The sequence below is a fragment of the Anabrus simplex genome, chromosome 7 (genome assembly GCF_040414725.1).
Source record: "Anabrus simplex isolate iqAnaSimp1 chromosome 7, ASM4041472v1, whole genome shotgun sequence".
Lineage (NCBI taxonomy): Eukaryota > Metazoa > Arthropoda > Insecta > Orthoptera > Tettigoniidae > Anabrus > Anabrus simplex.
In genome coordinates this window covers 229,836,373-229,850,280 of record NC_090271.1, presented here as the reverse complement: position 1 = coordinate 229,850,280, position 13,908 = coordinate 229,836,373, and the positions used below count along the sequence as shown (strand labels likewise).

Below are 13,908 nucleotides of genomic sequence, written 5' to 3'. Positions count from 1 at the left end.
ACGCCCTTGGTTTCTCCACTGTGGTCATTCATTCATTTCTATGTCCGGTCAGCAGTTCCAAAAAACTGCAGCTGTGATGGCTTGTTGTTTCCTCTAAAAATATATTGTGATGTGCATGGGTTGTCCAGGAGGGGATATATAAGTAGGTGGGTATCCAGCCCCACGGGGTAGGGGGCAACACGTCCGCCTGTCACCTGGTGGTCCCGGGTTCGATTCCTGGTCAGGTCAGGGGTTTTTAAATGTAATGATTAATATCCCTGGCCTGGGGACTGTGTGTTTGTGTCATCCTTAATGTTCCTTTCCTCACATACAACACTCCACACTTCTGCCATTAAAATTACACGCAGGTTTCATATAAAATGGTGCCAGTAGGGGCAAAAGATCCACAAGGGTCGATGCCCCGAACAAATAGCATTTAAAAAAAAAAAAAAAGGTAGCTTGGGTCTTGTTCAACACCACATTCACATGAGGTGTCTGCATTTGTTGGAAGGATCCCCCATTTCTTCAGCTTGGTCTTGCATCGAGGGACACCCACTCTTAAGTGGTTGAGGGACCTCCATACAGGGTAAGGTAAGTCATCGCCTGGAGCTAGTTCTTCCTTTGGTGACATGTCTGTGGGCCGTGAGCTCCCCCATCTGTTAAGATGAGTTGTCTCTATTGTTCCCTTCAGCGGCAGAGTCCTAGCAAGGAAGCTCTTACGGGATCTGAGGTGAGACCATGCAGCTTGGTGACCATGGAGTGGATGTTAGATGGTCATTCTCCTGCTTTGTTCTCTTGGCATCTGCAGCAGTGGCCCTCCGGATGTTGGGTGGGGCTATTCCAACAATCTGGTTCAAGTTTCTGCACTGGCATCAGTTTTGGGCATCCCAAGATTATTCTTGCAGTATCGTTAACTGTGGTATCAACCTGCTTAGCATGTGCTGAAGCGTTCCACACAGGAGCAACATGCTCAGCGGCTGACACACACAGCACAAGTGCAGAAGTCGTCAGGATATGCGGGCTGGCTTCCCACGTGCTGCCGATCAGCTTCTTTAGTATGCCATTGCGAGCACTTACCTTCTGTTTTGTGTTCAGACATTGCTGCCTGTAATTTAGAGTGCGGTTTAGTGTGACACCTAAATAAACTGGTGTTGGACAGTGTTTCAGTCATTCTCCTCGCCATGTGATGTTCACCTGTCGCTGTGCTTCTTTGTTTCGTAGATGAACACACACACTTGTGTTTTACTGGGATTCGGCTTCAGATAGTTGACATAGTACTTGGAGAGCTCCTCCATCGCTGAACTCAGATTTTCTTCTACTTCTTCAAAGCAGTTACCACTGTGTCATCGGCATAAATGAAGAACCTGGTGCGTGCTGGAATTGGCTCATGATTTGCGTGGATGTTGTACAACGCCGAAGTTAGCATGCTGCCTTGAAGGAGACCATTCTTCTGGGCTCGCCATCTACTCCTCTTACCCCGTAGCGAGACTTGGAATCTTCTGTTCTGAAGGAAGGTGCTGATAAGGTCCTTGGTAAGATCATACACTTTCTTCAACAGATTCCTAGGATTCACAGTCTCGTATGCAGCTGATAAATCAACAAAGGTGACTCCAGTTATCTCACCATGCTTAAAACCATCCTCAACATGTTGGGTGAGATTCAAGATCTGGCTAAAACATGATTTGCCAGCACGACAGACTGCTTGTTGTAGGATGAACTTCTCTTCGAGGATGATACTGATTCGGTTAAGTATCAGACGTATCTTGAAGATATGGCATAGCAGGGAAATACGCCGAAAATTTTTCGGAATGCTTGGCTCTTTCCCAGGCTTGAGTAGAGTGATAACTCAAGATTTCCGCCACATTTTAGGGATGCATAACTTGGTGACACGTGTTGCTTAGTAACCACTCCAGCAAATGGATCCTCCTCATAAAGATTCCAATATCTTTCTAACAACAGTCTATCATCACCGGACAAGCATTCTGCACCCTCTCAGAATAGTTTTCCTTGAAACTTACTGGATGCATTCTATAAAGGTGTCGTACATTTCTGGTTGTGGTGGCATGTTTATTATCTCCGAGTCAAGCTCTCTGCTGAACTCTTCAGGCATAACCATGGAATTTGCGGTGAAAATGACAGGCCTATGTTGAGTGCAAGGGATGCGCTCTCCCATCGTCTTCACATACTGCCCAGCTACTTTTGAAGACACGAAGATATTGTCTGGAGTGTACTCTCTTTTCTACCTACCACTGTTGAAGGAAGATGGGAGCTTCGGATCATGGATCAGATGCAAGTCATGAGCCTCAGCTCATGTTTCTAGACTTGTTCCATTTGCATCAGAATTTGGGTATCCCTAAGCTGTGTTTCTACAGTTGAAATCACCAATGACAAAGTTTACGTCCTGGTGGTTGAAGTTGGCAGGTGTTTCAAAGCTGAAAATGGCTTCGGGTGGTTTGTAGACTGATGTGATACTGAAGTATGGAGTGCGGACTGTAAGGAGCTCGATGTCATTGTCTTCAGTCAATGAGGCTGAGATGATGTTTAGGTTAGGTCTGGAAAAGATGGCATTGGCATATTTGTGGTAAGGCCCTTCTAGGATTAGTTCCACAACAGCAATTCTTGGACGGTACCTAGTACTCCTACTGTGTTTCCTGGACTAGCAGGATGTCACATGCATCTTTTTGGTGCAATTTAGCTAATAGGACTTCTTTCTCACGAGAAAATCCCTCGATGTTTAAAGAGATAAACACAAGTGGTCTTGAAAAAGACTGATCTTCGTGCAATCCTTTTGGATAGAGACTGGTTGTGAAAGGATCAGAAGTCAGCACATTTCGTTGCATCGTCTGACGTTGCCCAGGGTACACCCGATTGCCACTCATTTCCTATATCTTATACATCTATAATTGCATTATCAAGAGGAAAGTTAATACACCCTTGTGTCTCGTAATCAATACATCTGCACCACAAGTCATAGGGTCAAGTAAAACAAAAATATTGCACATTAATGAACAGTATAAGCAACAAATGATCAATAAAGGCTGACATACTAAGCACAACATTCAGAATGAATATCTGTACAGTGTGCAATTGAACAAACTGACTCTAAAACAAGTAATGTGTCCAGTAAGCATGTCAGCTACTAACATTATCAAAAGAGAAGGCCTGTAGGCTTGTTTGTATATTGAGGGCATTCTCAAGCATCATTAAACCTTTATTTATTTGAAAAGTGTTACTTTTTTACCACCGACTATGAACTAAAATTGCTCTAAATGGCATATGCCTTTTCAGTTTCTAATTACTTTTAATCTTCTGAAATATATCTTTCACCATAAATCACGAGAAATTTGCAAGAGACCTACCACCTAAACATTTATATTTCGTGAAGTTACTTGCGTCTTACGGCATGTACGAGTACATAAGTCATGCCTCTAGGCCGTACAGCTAGTCTCGTCGGAAACCGCACTTCACTCCCATACAAATGTCATTCCAGTAATACCTACAGTTCAATGGACATAACTAACCAACTAACTAACTAACTCGGGACAAATGTTTCAGGTTCCCTATGGAAATTAACATCTATGTTATATTAGTACAACTGCTGCTTGCTGTAACAGTGATTTCCAGAGGCCGCACCAATTTATCATGGTTCCACACATCGCTAAAGGAACGCTTTCATTTAACACGTTAACTTCGGACTGAGATTACGTAAAAACGGAAGTTAATTAGTATTTAAAACAAGTTTATAAAAAAGTATCTTATCGCAAAATTTTCATTACAACAGGATGTGCAATCATAATTTATGTTAAATATATTCATTAAAAGCTAACCTTTCCTTATGTCGGGGTTCGTTTGCTAGTTGCTTTACGTCGCACCGACACAGATAGGTCTTATGGCGACGATGGGATAGGCAAGGCCTAGGAGTGGGAAGGAAACGGCCATGGCCTTAATTAAGGTACAGCCCCAGCATTTGCCTGGTGTGAAAATGGGAAACCACGGAAAACCATCTTCAGGGCTGCCGACAGTGGGGCTCGAACCCACAATCTCCCGGATGCAAGCTCACAGCCGCGCGTCTCTACGCACACGGCCAACTCGCCCGGTGGGGTTCGTTTGAAGGGGGTTTAAATAACATTGGTGCTTCTGGCGATTTGGCTGGGCCTTATGAAAATCTTTGTTAAAAGCGGGAATTCTTAAAAGTGGTCATGTTAAAACAGGGTTCTACTGTAGTTCCCACATCTTCCCCACATTTACCCATCACCTTACCATATACTTCAGTTCTATTTCCAACTCTCGCACTGAAATCATCCATTAGCACTATCCTATCCTTGCTACTGACCTTGACTATGATGTCACTCAGTGCTTCAAAAAAAAAAAAAATTCTCGTAATCTCCCCTAATCTGAATATCATCAACTCCTAACACATCCAGACACGTCCTTTTGATGAATGTTATGTAGTAAGGATTTGCTTTGTCAATACAATACCTAGTTTACTGTCTAACACATTGATATACAAGTACATGTTTTGAAAATATATAAGAGTATTTGCTCTTCAGCTTCTGGTTAAAATAGTTTAAGCACATTACACCTGTAAAAATTGTACAATGTAACATAAAACTGTCCACAAACAACTTCCACTTAAAAATACATTAAAAATTCAAACATGAGTTGTACATGCAAATAGGATCCAACTTCTTCCACCGAGAGCAGAACATAGTATAGGGCAAGGAAGTTCCTCAGAGGGCTAAACAGACCCTGTTTAACCCCTTCAGTAGCGGGTTCTGGTAGACCTCCTGTGCCAGAAAGGTGAAGTTTTTCGGAGGAAATTATTCATTTTTAGGAGCACGAAATGAGTAACAATTATTACGGGAACACATTTATATATTATTCAATGTTAATAAAAACTTACTTTACACTCTATTTACATCAAAATCAAAAATGGTTTTCACGGCCGCAGATCTTATGATCACGGGAACAGAACCAGCTTTTGGGTGGTTAGGCCGTGTGCATTTGCAGAGTTTCACCTAGACGTGCCACTTTTTTTACAGTAGGCCTGTGACATGGTTTCATAAAATATTGGTGTTTTTAGAATACTGTCTGTGACCAATACATTTCTACATTTTTATTCTTCCCACCAACAACAATGCAGATTACAGTACCCGAGAAAATATTGGGCGATCACGAAATTAACACTGCAGCTAAACGAGAATTTCTCGGGCGGTGACGTTATGGGCAAGCGCGCGCCACCCGACAATTTCTCGGGTGTGCCACTAAGGAGGTTAAGACTTATCTCCTCCCCATCATGATGTATAGTCTGGAAAGTTGCGTCATACATTAAAGAGAAGTAAGTCAAATTCAAGCTGTTGAAATGAAGTTCCTTAAATCAGCTGCACAGAAAATAGGGAAGGACAGAATTAAGAATGATCAGATATGAAGAGACCTGCAGGTCAACCTGACCCTGGAAGAAAGGCTCAGTGTTGCAAGGCTGAAGTGGCTAGGACAAGTTAAGCGGATGCAGGTGACTCAAAACCAAGGAAGAATTTGGAAAGATCGTTCTGGGACGAAGACCAATTGGATGCCCTAGAAAAAGGTGGTTAGATCAGATAAGAGAAGACCTAGAAAAGAGAGGAGAAACATGGGATGCTCTACAGAGAAAAGAAGCATACCAGGACCATAATAAATGAAGGCACATCCTTCTTAAACATCCTTCCTGGCTCGCTCAAAGGAATTGATGATGATGATGATGATGACGATGACGACGACATGCACTGTGACTGTGGAACTTCAGTACGGCGTAGCGCCACCACGCGCTGTAATCAGAGCCGCTAGACATTGTGGCATGGAATCAAATAGCGCCTGAATATGCTGCTGGGGAATACTCTGCCACACTGTTTGTAGGCGCGTCCACAAACCATCAACAGTGGCTGCAAGAGAACCTGAACGAACAAGTTACCAATCGACCATATCCCAGACATGTTTGATGGGCGACATGGCAGGAGAACGAGCAGGCCAGGGAAGCAGTGGTAGTGGTGGTGATTATTGTTTTAAGAGGAAATACAACTGGGCAACCATCCTCTATATAACACTAATCAGAGAGAAACAATGGAAGGGATCCAACACTTCGAAAAATGAAGATATCGGCCCTCGTAAACCTAATAGCGCCGGGGTCAGAAAAGAACAAGTGTTGACCAAGGGAGGTCGGATAGGATAGATGAAAGTGAGGAGCCTGGCACAAGTATGTGGAAGCAGTGGTACAGTCGTTCTTTGAACAGGGCTTGCACATTCCTCGCCACATGCGGCCGGGCATTATGCTGCTGGAATATGCGTGTGGAACAGCCTGCAGGAGGGACAGTGCCTCAGGCTGTAACACTACCCTGATGTACAGGTAGCTGTTCAGATTGCCCTCAAGACGAAGGAGATCGCATGTTATAGGCATTGCGCCCCAACCATCACACCTAGCGTTTGTCTGCTATGCCGCTCAACAGTACAGCCTGCCCCAAATGCGTTCACCACAACGGCATCTGAGATGTACACGGCCATCACTGCAAGACAAGCTGAAGCGGGATTCGTCCGAAAACACTACATTTTGCCACTCAGCACGCCAGTATTGGTGTTCACGTGCCCACTGCAATCGGCGGCGTTGGTGGCTGCTGGTCAATGGAAGCCGAAGCAATGGCATGCATGCCACCAGTCCAGCCCTCAGAAGACTACGTCAAACTGTCGAAGCAGACATGTCCACACCCATTGCAATGCTCCAACGTCGAGCCAACACTGCGTACAAAGCTGTTCTGTCAGTTACGGCCAAGTGAACAAGATGGCAGTCATCTCGTGTTGTGGTCACCTTGTGCTGTCCAGTACCCTGTCAGCACTGTGTACGGCCCTCTTCTCTACACTGGTTCCACATACACTTCACTGTTAAAGCAGCGTGCCCTGTGCGAGCCGCAATGTCACGGAATAACAGACCCACCTCCCGGAGTCCAATCATTCTGCCCCCATTCGAATGCACTCACATGCTGATATTCCACCCTGTGGTGGCAGTGAGGCACAGTGGCACTTGGGTACACACTTCCACTTTGTATGATGGCTCCGCACCAACTGAGTATTGCGTAACACTGACCTACCCAGTCACACCCAAGAGGGTACTGCTGGGCCTACGTGCACACATCTCTCTGCAATTTAAATCACTTATGATTCCAGTGTTCTACAGGTCCTCTGATTTTGGCGTGTTTCAGACAACTGCTTCTGAATGTTTCACTTTCTCCAAACAGCAGTGTATAAATATCATCTGAAAGTTCGTAAGTATTGTGTTGTTATTCAAATTTCAAATACTGTTGTTGGATGACTACTGGGTGAGCTTTATATCCAAACATCCTCCATTTGTCTCTGATTGTTCTTCCGAATAGTGCTGATTCAATTTGTCCCTGCTTTTTGACATAATCATTGCCAAGGAGCATCCAAATGGAAAGAAATATAGTCTGCAGTAAAAGATTAGACTGCCAAGTTATAGTAAAATCTCAATATCTGTAAGAAAAGAGAAATGAACTAATATACTGTATGATGGCCCTACTGCAACTTGACAAAATAAGAACTCAACGCACAGATTAGGAGCGACTTATATTGAACACAGAGGCCCTAGAGATCTGTTTACACTTTCAACTTAGTCGGCAGACTGTTGAGCTGTCAAACGTGCGGGTTGAATGTCAGGAGGGATGGAATGGGAGGAGCGTGCAGCACTGGAAGGGGGCCGTCTTGCCCATTTGTGTCCCTCATTTTCTCTTTTTCGTTTCCTTCTCTTTCTGGGATATTGGACTGCTAATTTGAATAATGGATTTTCTTCTGCCATGTCTTCATTTAAACTATTCTCCCTGTTCTGCTTTTGTGATCAACAGATTTAAGAATACGAAGGTTAAAATCCTTAGTATTTCAAAAGACCTTAAATTTCTTTTAAAATGTTTAAAGGGAATGTTACACCCAAACATTTGAAATCCATTCAGAAAATAGGTAGCTTGCAACATCTCGAAATGAGAACACAACGGAAAGTGAACCCCTTCTGGATCAAGGATGAAATTATATTTCTGCACCTCTAAAAAAAAAAAAAAAAAAAAAGTTAAATAGCTCAGTCTACGAGTTGCATTTTATTTATCACAAGTGAAATTTCGGCTCTGGAATGGAAGGAGGTGCAGAATAAAATGAAAATCCACAGCCTGTTTCCAGTCATTCGACCGGGTCAGCAATGGAATGAATTAAGCCCCATCTAGCGATGAGGATAGGAATTGTGCCGGCTGCCGATGCCTGTCGCATAAAGAGGTGCGGAATAATATAGGTTTTTCCTTACTGACCATCTTAAAGAAAAACAAAAAAATAAGAAAAATAAAACAAACAAGAAAAACAAAATATCAGAATTTAATTAACGCCAAATACAACACAAGAGAAGAAAAGTGGAACACAACAACACATTTTATCCACCTGTAAAAAAATCAAACCAATGTTGATTTTAATAGAGATGAAGTTGAGATTCTAGGTAGAGATGTTAATAGTTGCGACGGCAGAGTTACAAAGAGCTAATCAATTTGAATATCCTATATTTAGATTAGTTACAGTTAACGATACAAATATTTCCTTTCCCTCTCTCTTGGTAGCTCATTCTGAATGGGAACTACCATATTTACTCACAAAAAGCTTCCCTCATGTGGAATTTCCCCCACAAGGTATTCAGGACATATTTTCTTAATGTTATTCTCACATTTTTCACATACCATGTAAATTCCACAAGGATCTTTGGTAAGAAATTGGACACCCCTTGCACCTAACAAGCCTTTGTCCTGGATTCCAAGCTTCTATAAACACCTCTGCAAACTGAAAATCTAATTCTGAAATTAATGTGGGTAGCCTGGCAGGTTTTCACTTCACCAATAGAAGTTACCAAAAATTTAAAGAATGAAATTTATTAAGGATTAACAATCATCAAGGTATTCAATTTCTCATTCACAAAGAATAAGACTGTGATTGACCAGTTAACTGGTGTCCAATAACCATCATTTTCAAATTGGAAACACGAACAAAACTCCCATTTAGTTTGATGTGCCGTGAAATATGAAGTGCATATGAACAGTGCATCCAGCATATTAATTAAAATAACAGGCAGTGTACAGTCGTGTTGGCAGTTGCGGCGGACAGTAGAAAGCTACCGCCCTTTGTCATTTTCAAAAGAAAAACTCTGCCAAAGTGCAAACTTCCAGCTGGCTTTGTCATTCGAGTGCAGGAACAAGGATGAATGCCAGCTGATGTAATGAAAGACTGGCTGAAAGTTGTGTAGGATCCATGCCCTGGAGCTTTTAAAAAATCCATGCTCGCTCTGTACAGTTTTTGTGACCATTTAGCGGAGCCCGTTAAAAATGAGATGTTTCATCTCAACACCTTTCTTGTCATAATACCAGGTGGGTTAACATAAATTTAACAGCCACTGGACATCTTGCTGAATAGACTATTCAAAGATGATCTCCGCCTGTTTTATGAGAAATGGATGGCACCTGGTTCATTCAAACTGACAAAAGGTAGGTAAGGGTTATTCTGCCCGAACGCAGGTCCGAACCTCCGCAGAGGTGTTCCTAAGCCGGAGTTTACGTGCGGTAGGGTGGCCAGTTCCTTTCCGCTCCTCCATTCCCTTACCCCCACCAACAGTGCGTGGCAACCCATCCAACTCCTGACCACGCCCAATGTTGCTTAACTTCAGAGATCTCACGGGATCCGGTGTTTCAACACGGCTACGGCCATTGGCAAACTGACAAAAAGGGGCAGCATTAAGAGACCTGGCATCAAACAATTGTACTCATGGATTCTTCGAGCTTGGAATCTGATCACGGAAGACATTGTCACAAAGAGCTTCAAGAAGACCAGGATAACTAACGCAAAGGATGGCTTGGAGGACGACATCATGTGGGATGATGCAATGGATACAAACTACTCCGCTGATTATAATCTGTCCAACAGTACATCTTCCGAAGTAAGCTGTGCAGAGTAAAGGATAGGTATGTTGATTTTATTTACACACTTAATGAGCTAATTTTGATTTGTGCACTTTTTATGACTGATACTTATTATTCAATGTTTGTGTTGCTAGGGTTGACCCAAAGATCAAGTTCACCTGCACTGCTGCTGCTTCTGAACTTGAACACAGCACGGTGTTTGAAAAAATGTCTCTCAACTGTTCAAATTTTGTGTGATTTTAGTTATTTCCTTGTAAATATTAATTTTATAAATAAATGAAATTTTTGAAGTTGTATACCTCAATTTTAAGTCTGATTTTTTTTGTAGTCACCATGTAATATCCATGTACTTTTTCCCCTTCAAGTTTTGCTCTCTAAATTTTAAGAAAGAAAGGCGGGAAATTATGCAACTAAATACAGTAGTTTTATATGATCACTGACCAACAACACCAAGTGTTCTATTTTTCTAGCTTCATAATATTTCTGAGCAGGATCTTCAAGAACACGAAGAAGGTACACCACTGTGGCAAGGAATGACAAAGTTACCTACTAATGCATCAGACATCATCATTCATATCTGTGGTGAATTTTGTGTTGTCAAGTGAGTCTAAAATAACATACAAACTGGCATTTTTGGTGAAAATTAGCTTTGTGTTGGGTTGACTTCCACCAAAGTACAGAACACAGATGGCCTGGCAAAAGTGTGTGGTTGTTCTGGACATTAACAGTCTGGGCCTCTTGAACAGGATGACACGCAAGAACATCTTGGCTATTGTATGCAAAAATGAGCATGACCTTCATGGGCAATGGATTCCATGGTGGTGGTAGTGATTATTATTGTTTTTTTTTTCCTAGGGGCTTTACGTCGCACCGACACAGATAGGTCTTATGGTGACGATGGGATAGGAAAGGCCTAGGAGTTGGAAGGAAGCAGCCGTGGCCTTAATTAAGGTACAGCCCCAGCATTTGCCTGGTGTGAAAAGGGGGAAACCACGGAAAACCATCTTCAGGGCTGCCGATAGTGGGATTCGAACCTACTATCTCCCGGATGCAAGCTCACAGCCGCGCGCCTCTACGCGCACGGCCAACTCGCCCGGTGATTATTGTTTTAAGACAAAGTACAACTGGGCAACCACCCTCTGTTAACACTAATCAGAAAGAAAGACTTGAAGGGGCCCGACACCTTGAAAAGTGAAGGTATCAGCCAAAGAAAGATGAGGCCATGAAGAACGTGAAAATGAAAGACTCCCTATACCTCGGAAACCTAATACCGTCGGGGTCGTAAAACCACAAGAGTTGACCAAGCGAGGTGGGATAGGATAGATGAAAGTGAAGAGCCTGGCACAAGTAAGTGGAAGCAATGCCAAGCCTTAGCTAAGGGCCCCATGGTCGCCAACCCACACTCCTAAGTTAAGAACCCCTAGAATTCCTTATAGTCGCCTTTAATGACAGGCAGGGGATACCGTGGGTGTATTCTACCACCCCCACCTAGAAGGAATGAGATGGATTCATGGCATCTGAAGTTATGAGTTCTGCTTTGCATGCTCACACCCAGGTTTCATCAATAACTGCAATAATATATAACTTTGAATTTTTTCAGTCTGTTGAAACTAATACAGGGTTAATAAAATTAGAAAATACCTGAAAAAAGAAAACATTTAAATACATCAGAAAACTGAAAAACAATTTTTAAATTCATTAAAATTAAATTAGTTAAATGTTATGTTTTTCGGATATATTCTCGTTTATGTTTTTTTTTCTCCTTGTCAGTTATTTTCTGATTTTATAAATCTTGCATTTGTTTTGACAGACTGATAAACTTTGAAATCATACATTAATTAAGTCAAAACTGAACAGAAAGTGGCTTCCAGTACTACAAATTGAAATAATGCTATCAAGCCTGCTGTTCCCTTCACAGAGAAATAGCTCCAGGTGGATACGGCGGGTCTCATATCGTGACAACTTCTGTACCTCTGCTCATCGATGTGGTACACACTTTAAGCACATACCTGGAAGTCCTGACACAGAATGCAGAACACTGTGTGGACAGGCACAGGACATCCATCCACTGCATACAAAGTCCTAAATTGTCATGTGCCCATATTGGAAGGCCACCACCATATGTGAAACAGTTCAATACAGCTACGTCATATCACCCACAGCTTCTCGTAGCTCTGCATGACAATGACAGACATTTCTGCCAAGGAGAACTGCAATCTTCACATATGACCACTGCTCCACTTTACTTGCATCCATCCTGGAGAACTGCTTGGACGCACACTGACCGTGTCGGGCAAGATAGTTGGACGCAACCGACTGTGTTGGGCAGGTATCTAGCCACCCACGCACAGGCTATCTGTTGTGGCCTTCAGTAGCGTGTGACACAGGGTTTCCAACATTATACCGGCCTTACCGTGCTGCAAAATTTTAGAATGAAGTAGCACTGTTGCCGTGCCTTATGAAACGACCTACGAATGTTTGAATGGGCCGAGCAAGTTGACTGCGTGGAACTGGCCGCGCAGTTGTAAGCTTGCATTTGGGAGACAGCAAGTTCAAACTACACCAGCGGCAGCTCTGAAGGTAATTGTCCCTGGTTCCCCAATTTCATGCTGGGAGAGTACCTTCCCAATACTAGCTCGTTCCCTACCTATCATTGCCAAAAACATATCTAGGTTAGCAGTGGAATGAACAGGAACTTTTCACATAGTATGCATAACATGAATAATACAAAGATTGATATTAAAACAAGTTTGAAAGCACTCGAAATAATGGGTTTGTTAAAAAATAAATCAAGTCTAATTATTAATGAAAAACAAATACAGGCTATGACAGGAAGAAAAATAAAAATTTTACCTCTGATTCCATTGGCATATCAAGATATTCTTCTGAGCTCTCAAGAAGAGAATTCAAAGACAACTGTTTCTGTCTGTTCCACCTCCTATCTATATCTTCCCATAGTCGTTTTTCAGAATCATCAAAAGACTGAAATAAAGGAAGATATTTCCAGTTAATATTAATGATACAAGTATGCCATAAGTGACCACATCCAATAAAAATCTTATAATAAACAACTGAAAAAAGAGTACAGTAAGGTAACTAAGTAGCTGCTGCAGTGAAATAACAAAGCCTTAAAGAAGTTTTAGGGTCCACCTTATTCAATACTAGCAAATGTACCCGTGCTTCGCTACGGTATTCTACATTGTATTCGAATATCGAAGTAAATAGTGTACATGCAGTAAATAAGATTGTTTTAAAATTGCATGTCTCTTAGCGTTATCCGAGAAACAGCATGGGGAGGTCCCTATACGTTTTTTCCAATGTAAAGTGTTTGTTACGGATTTGTGATATAACGGCAGGCTCACTTGCCTACTGCCATTCACAATCGAGTTGGGAAGTTTACATTACAATTGCAGGTCCCATTGCCTACTACGCAGACAGAATCGATTTGGGGAGTTTTCGTTAAAATGGCAGCCCCCCTTTCCTACTTCCAGACAGATTACAGTTGAGGAGTTCTTATTATAATGGCAGGCAATTACCCTACTATCACTCGAAATTGAGTTGTGCAGTTATCATTATAATGCCAGGCCTATTTTCCTACTGCCAGCCAGCTTACTGCCAGTCACACCAAGTTGGTGAGTTTCCATCAAAATAGCAGGCCACTATGCCTAATGCCAGTCACATTTTAGATGAGGACATTTCTTTATAATGGCAGGCACCCTTGCCTACTGCCAAACACAATCGGGTAGGGGAGTTTTAAACAAAACTGCATGCTCACTTTCCTTCTGCAAGTCAAATCGAGAAGTGAACTATTCATTACAATTGTAGGCCTTCCTTACTAATGACAGTTACACAGGAGTTGGAGAAGGAACCTTTTCCTACTGCCAGTCAAAGTCGGTGTGGGGAGTACTGATTACAATAGCAGACCCACCCTTTCTCGATCACTACAAAT

The 13,908-nt window shown here is 42.3% G+C and overlaps 1 protein-coding gene across 2 annotated transcripts in view; it reads right to left on the bottom strand.

Annotated features, from left to right (window-relative positions):
* The window catches only part of LOC136877498 (nuclear pore complex protein Nup93), a 262,104-nt gene that overhangs the window by 158,425 nt on the left and 89,771 nt on the right, over positions 1-13,908 (bottom strand). For both annotated transcript variants that reach the window (XM_067151599.2, XM_067151600.2), the window contains exon 4: positions 12,813-12,941. In XM_067151599.2, coding sequence (XP_067007700.1) covers positions 12,813-12,941 — 129 coding nt within the window. The remainder of the gene's footprint in view (positions 1-12,812; positions 12,942-13,908) is intronic.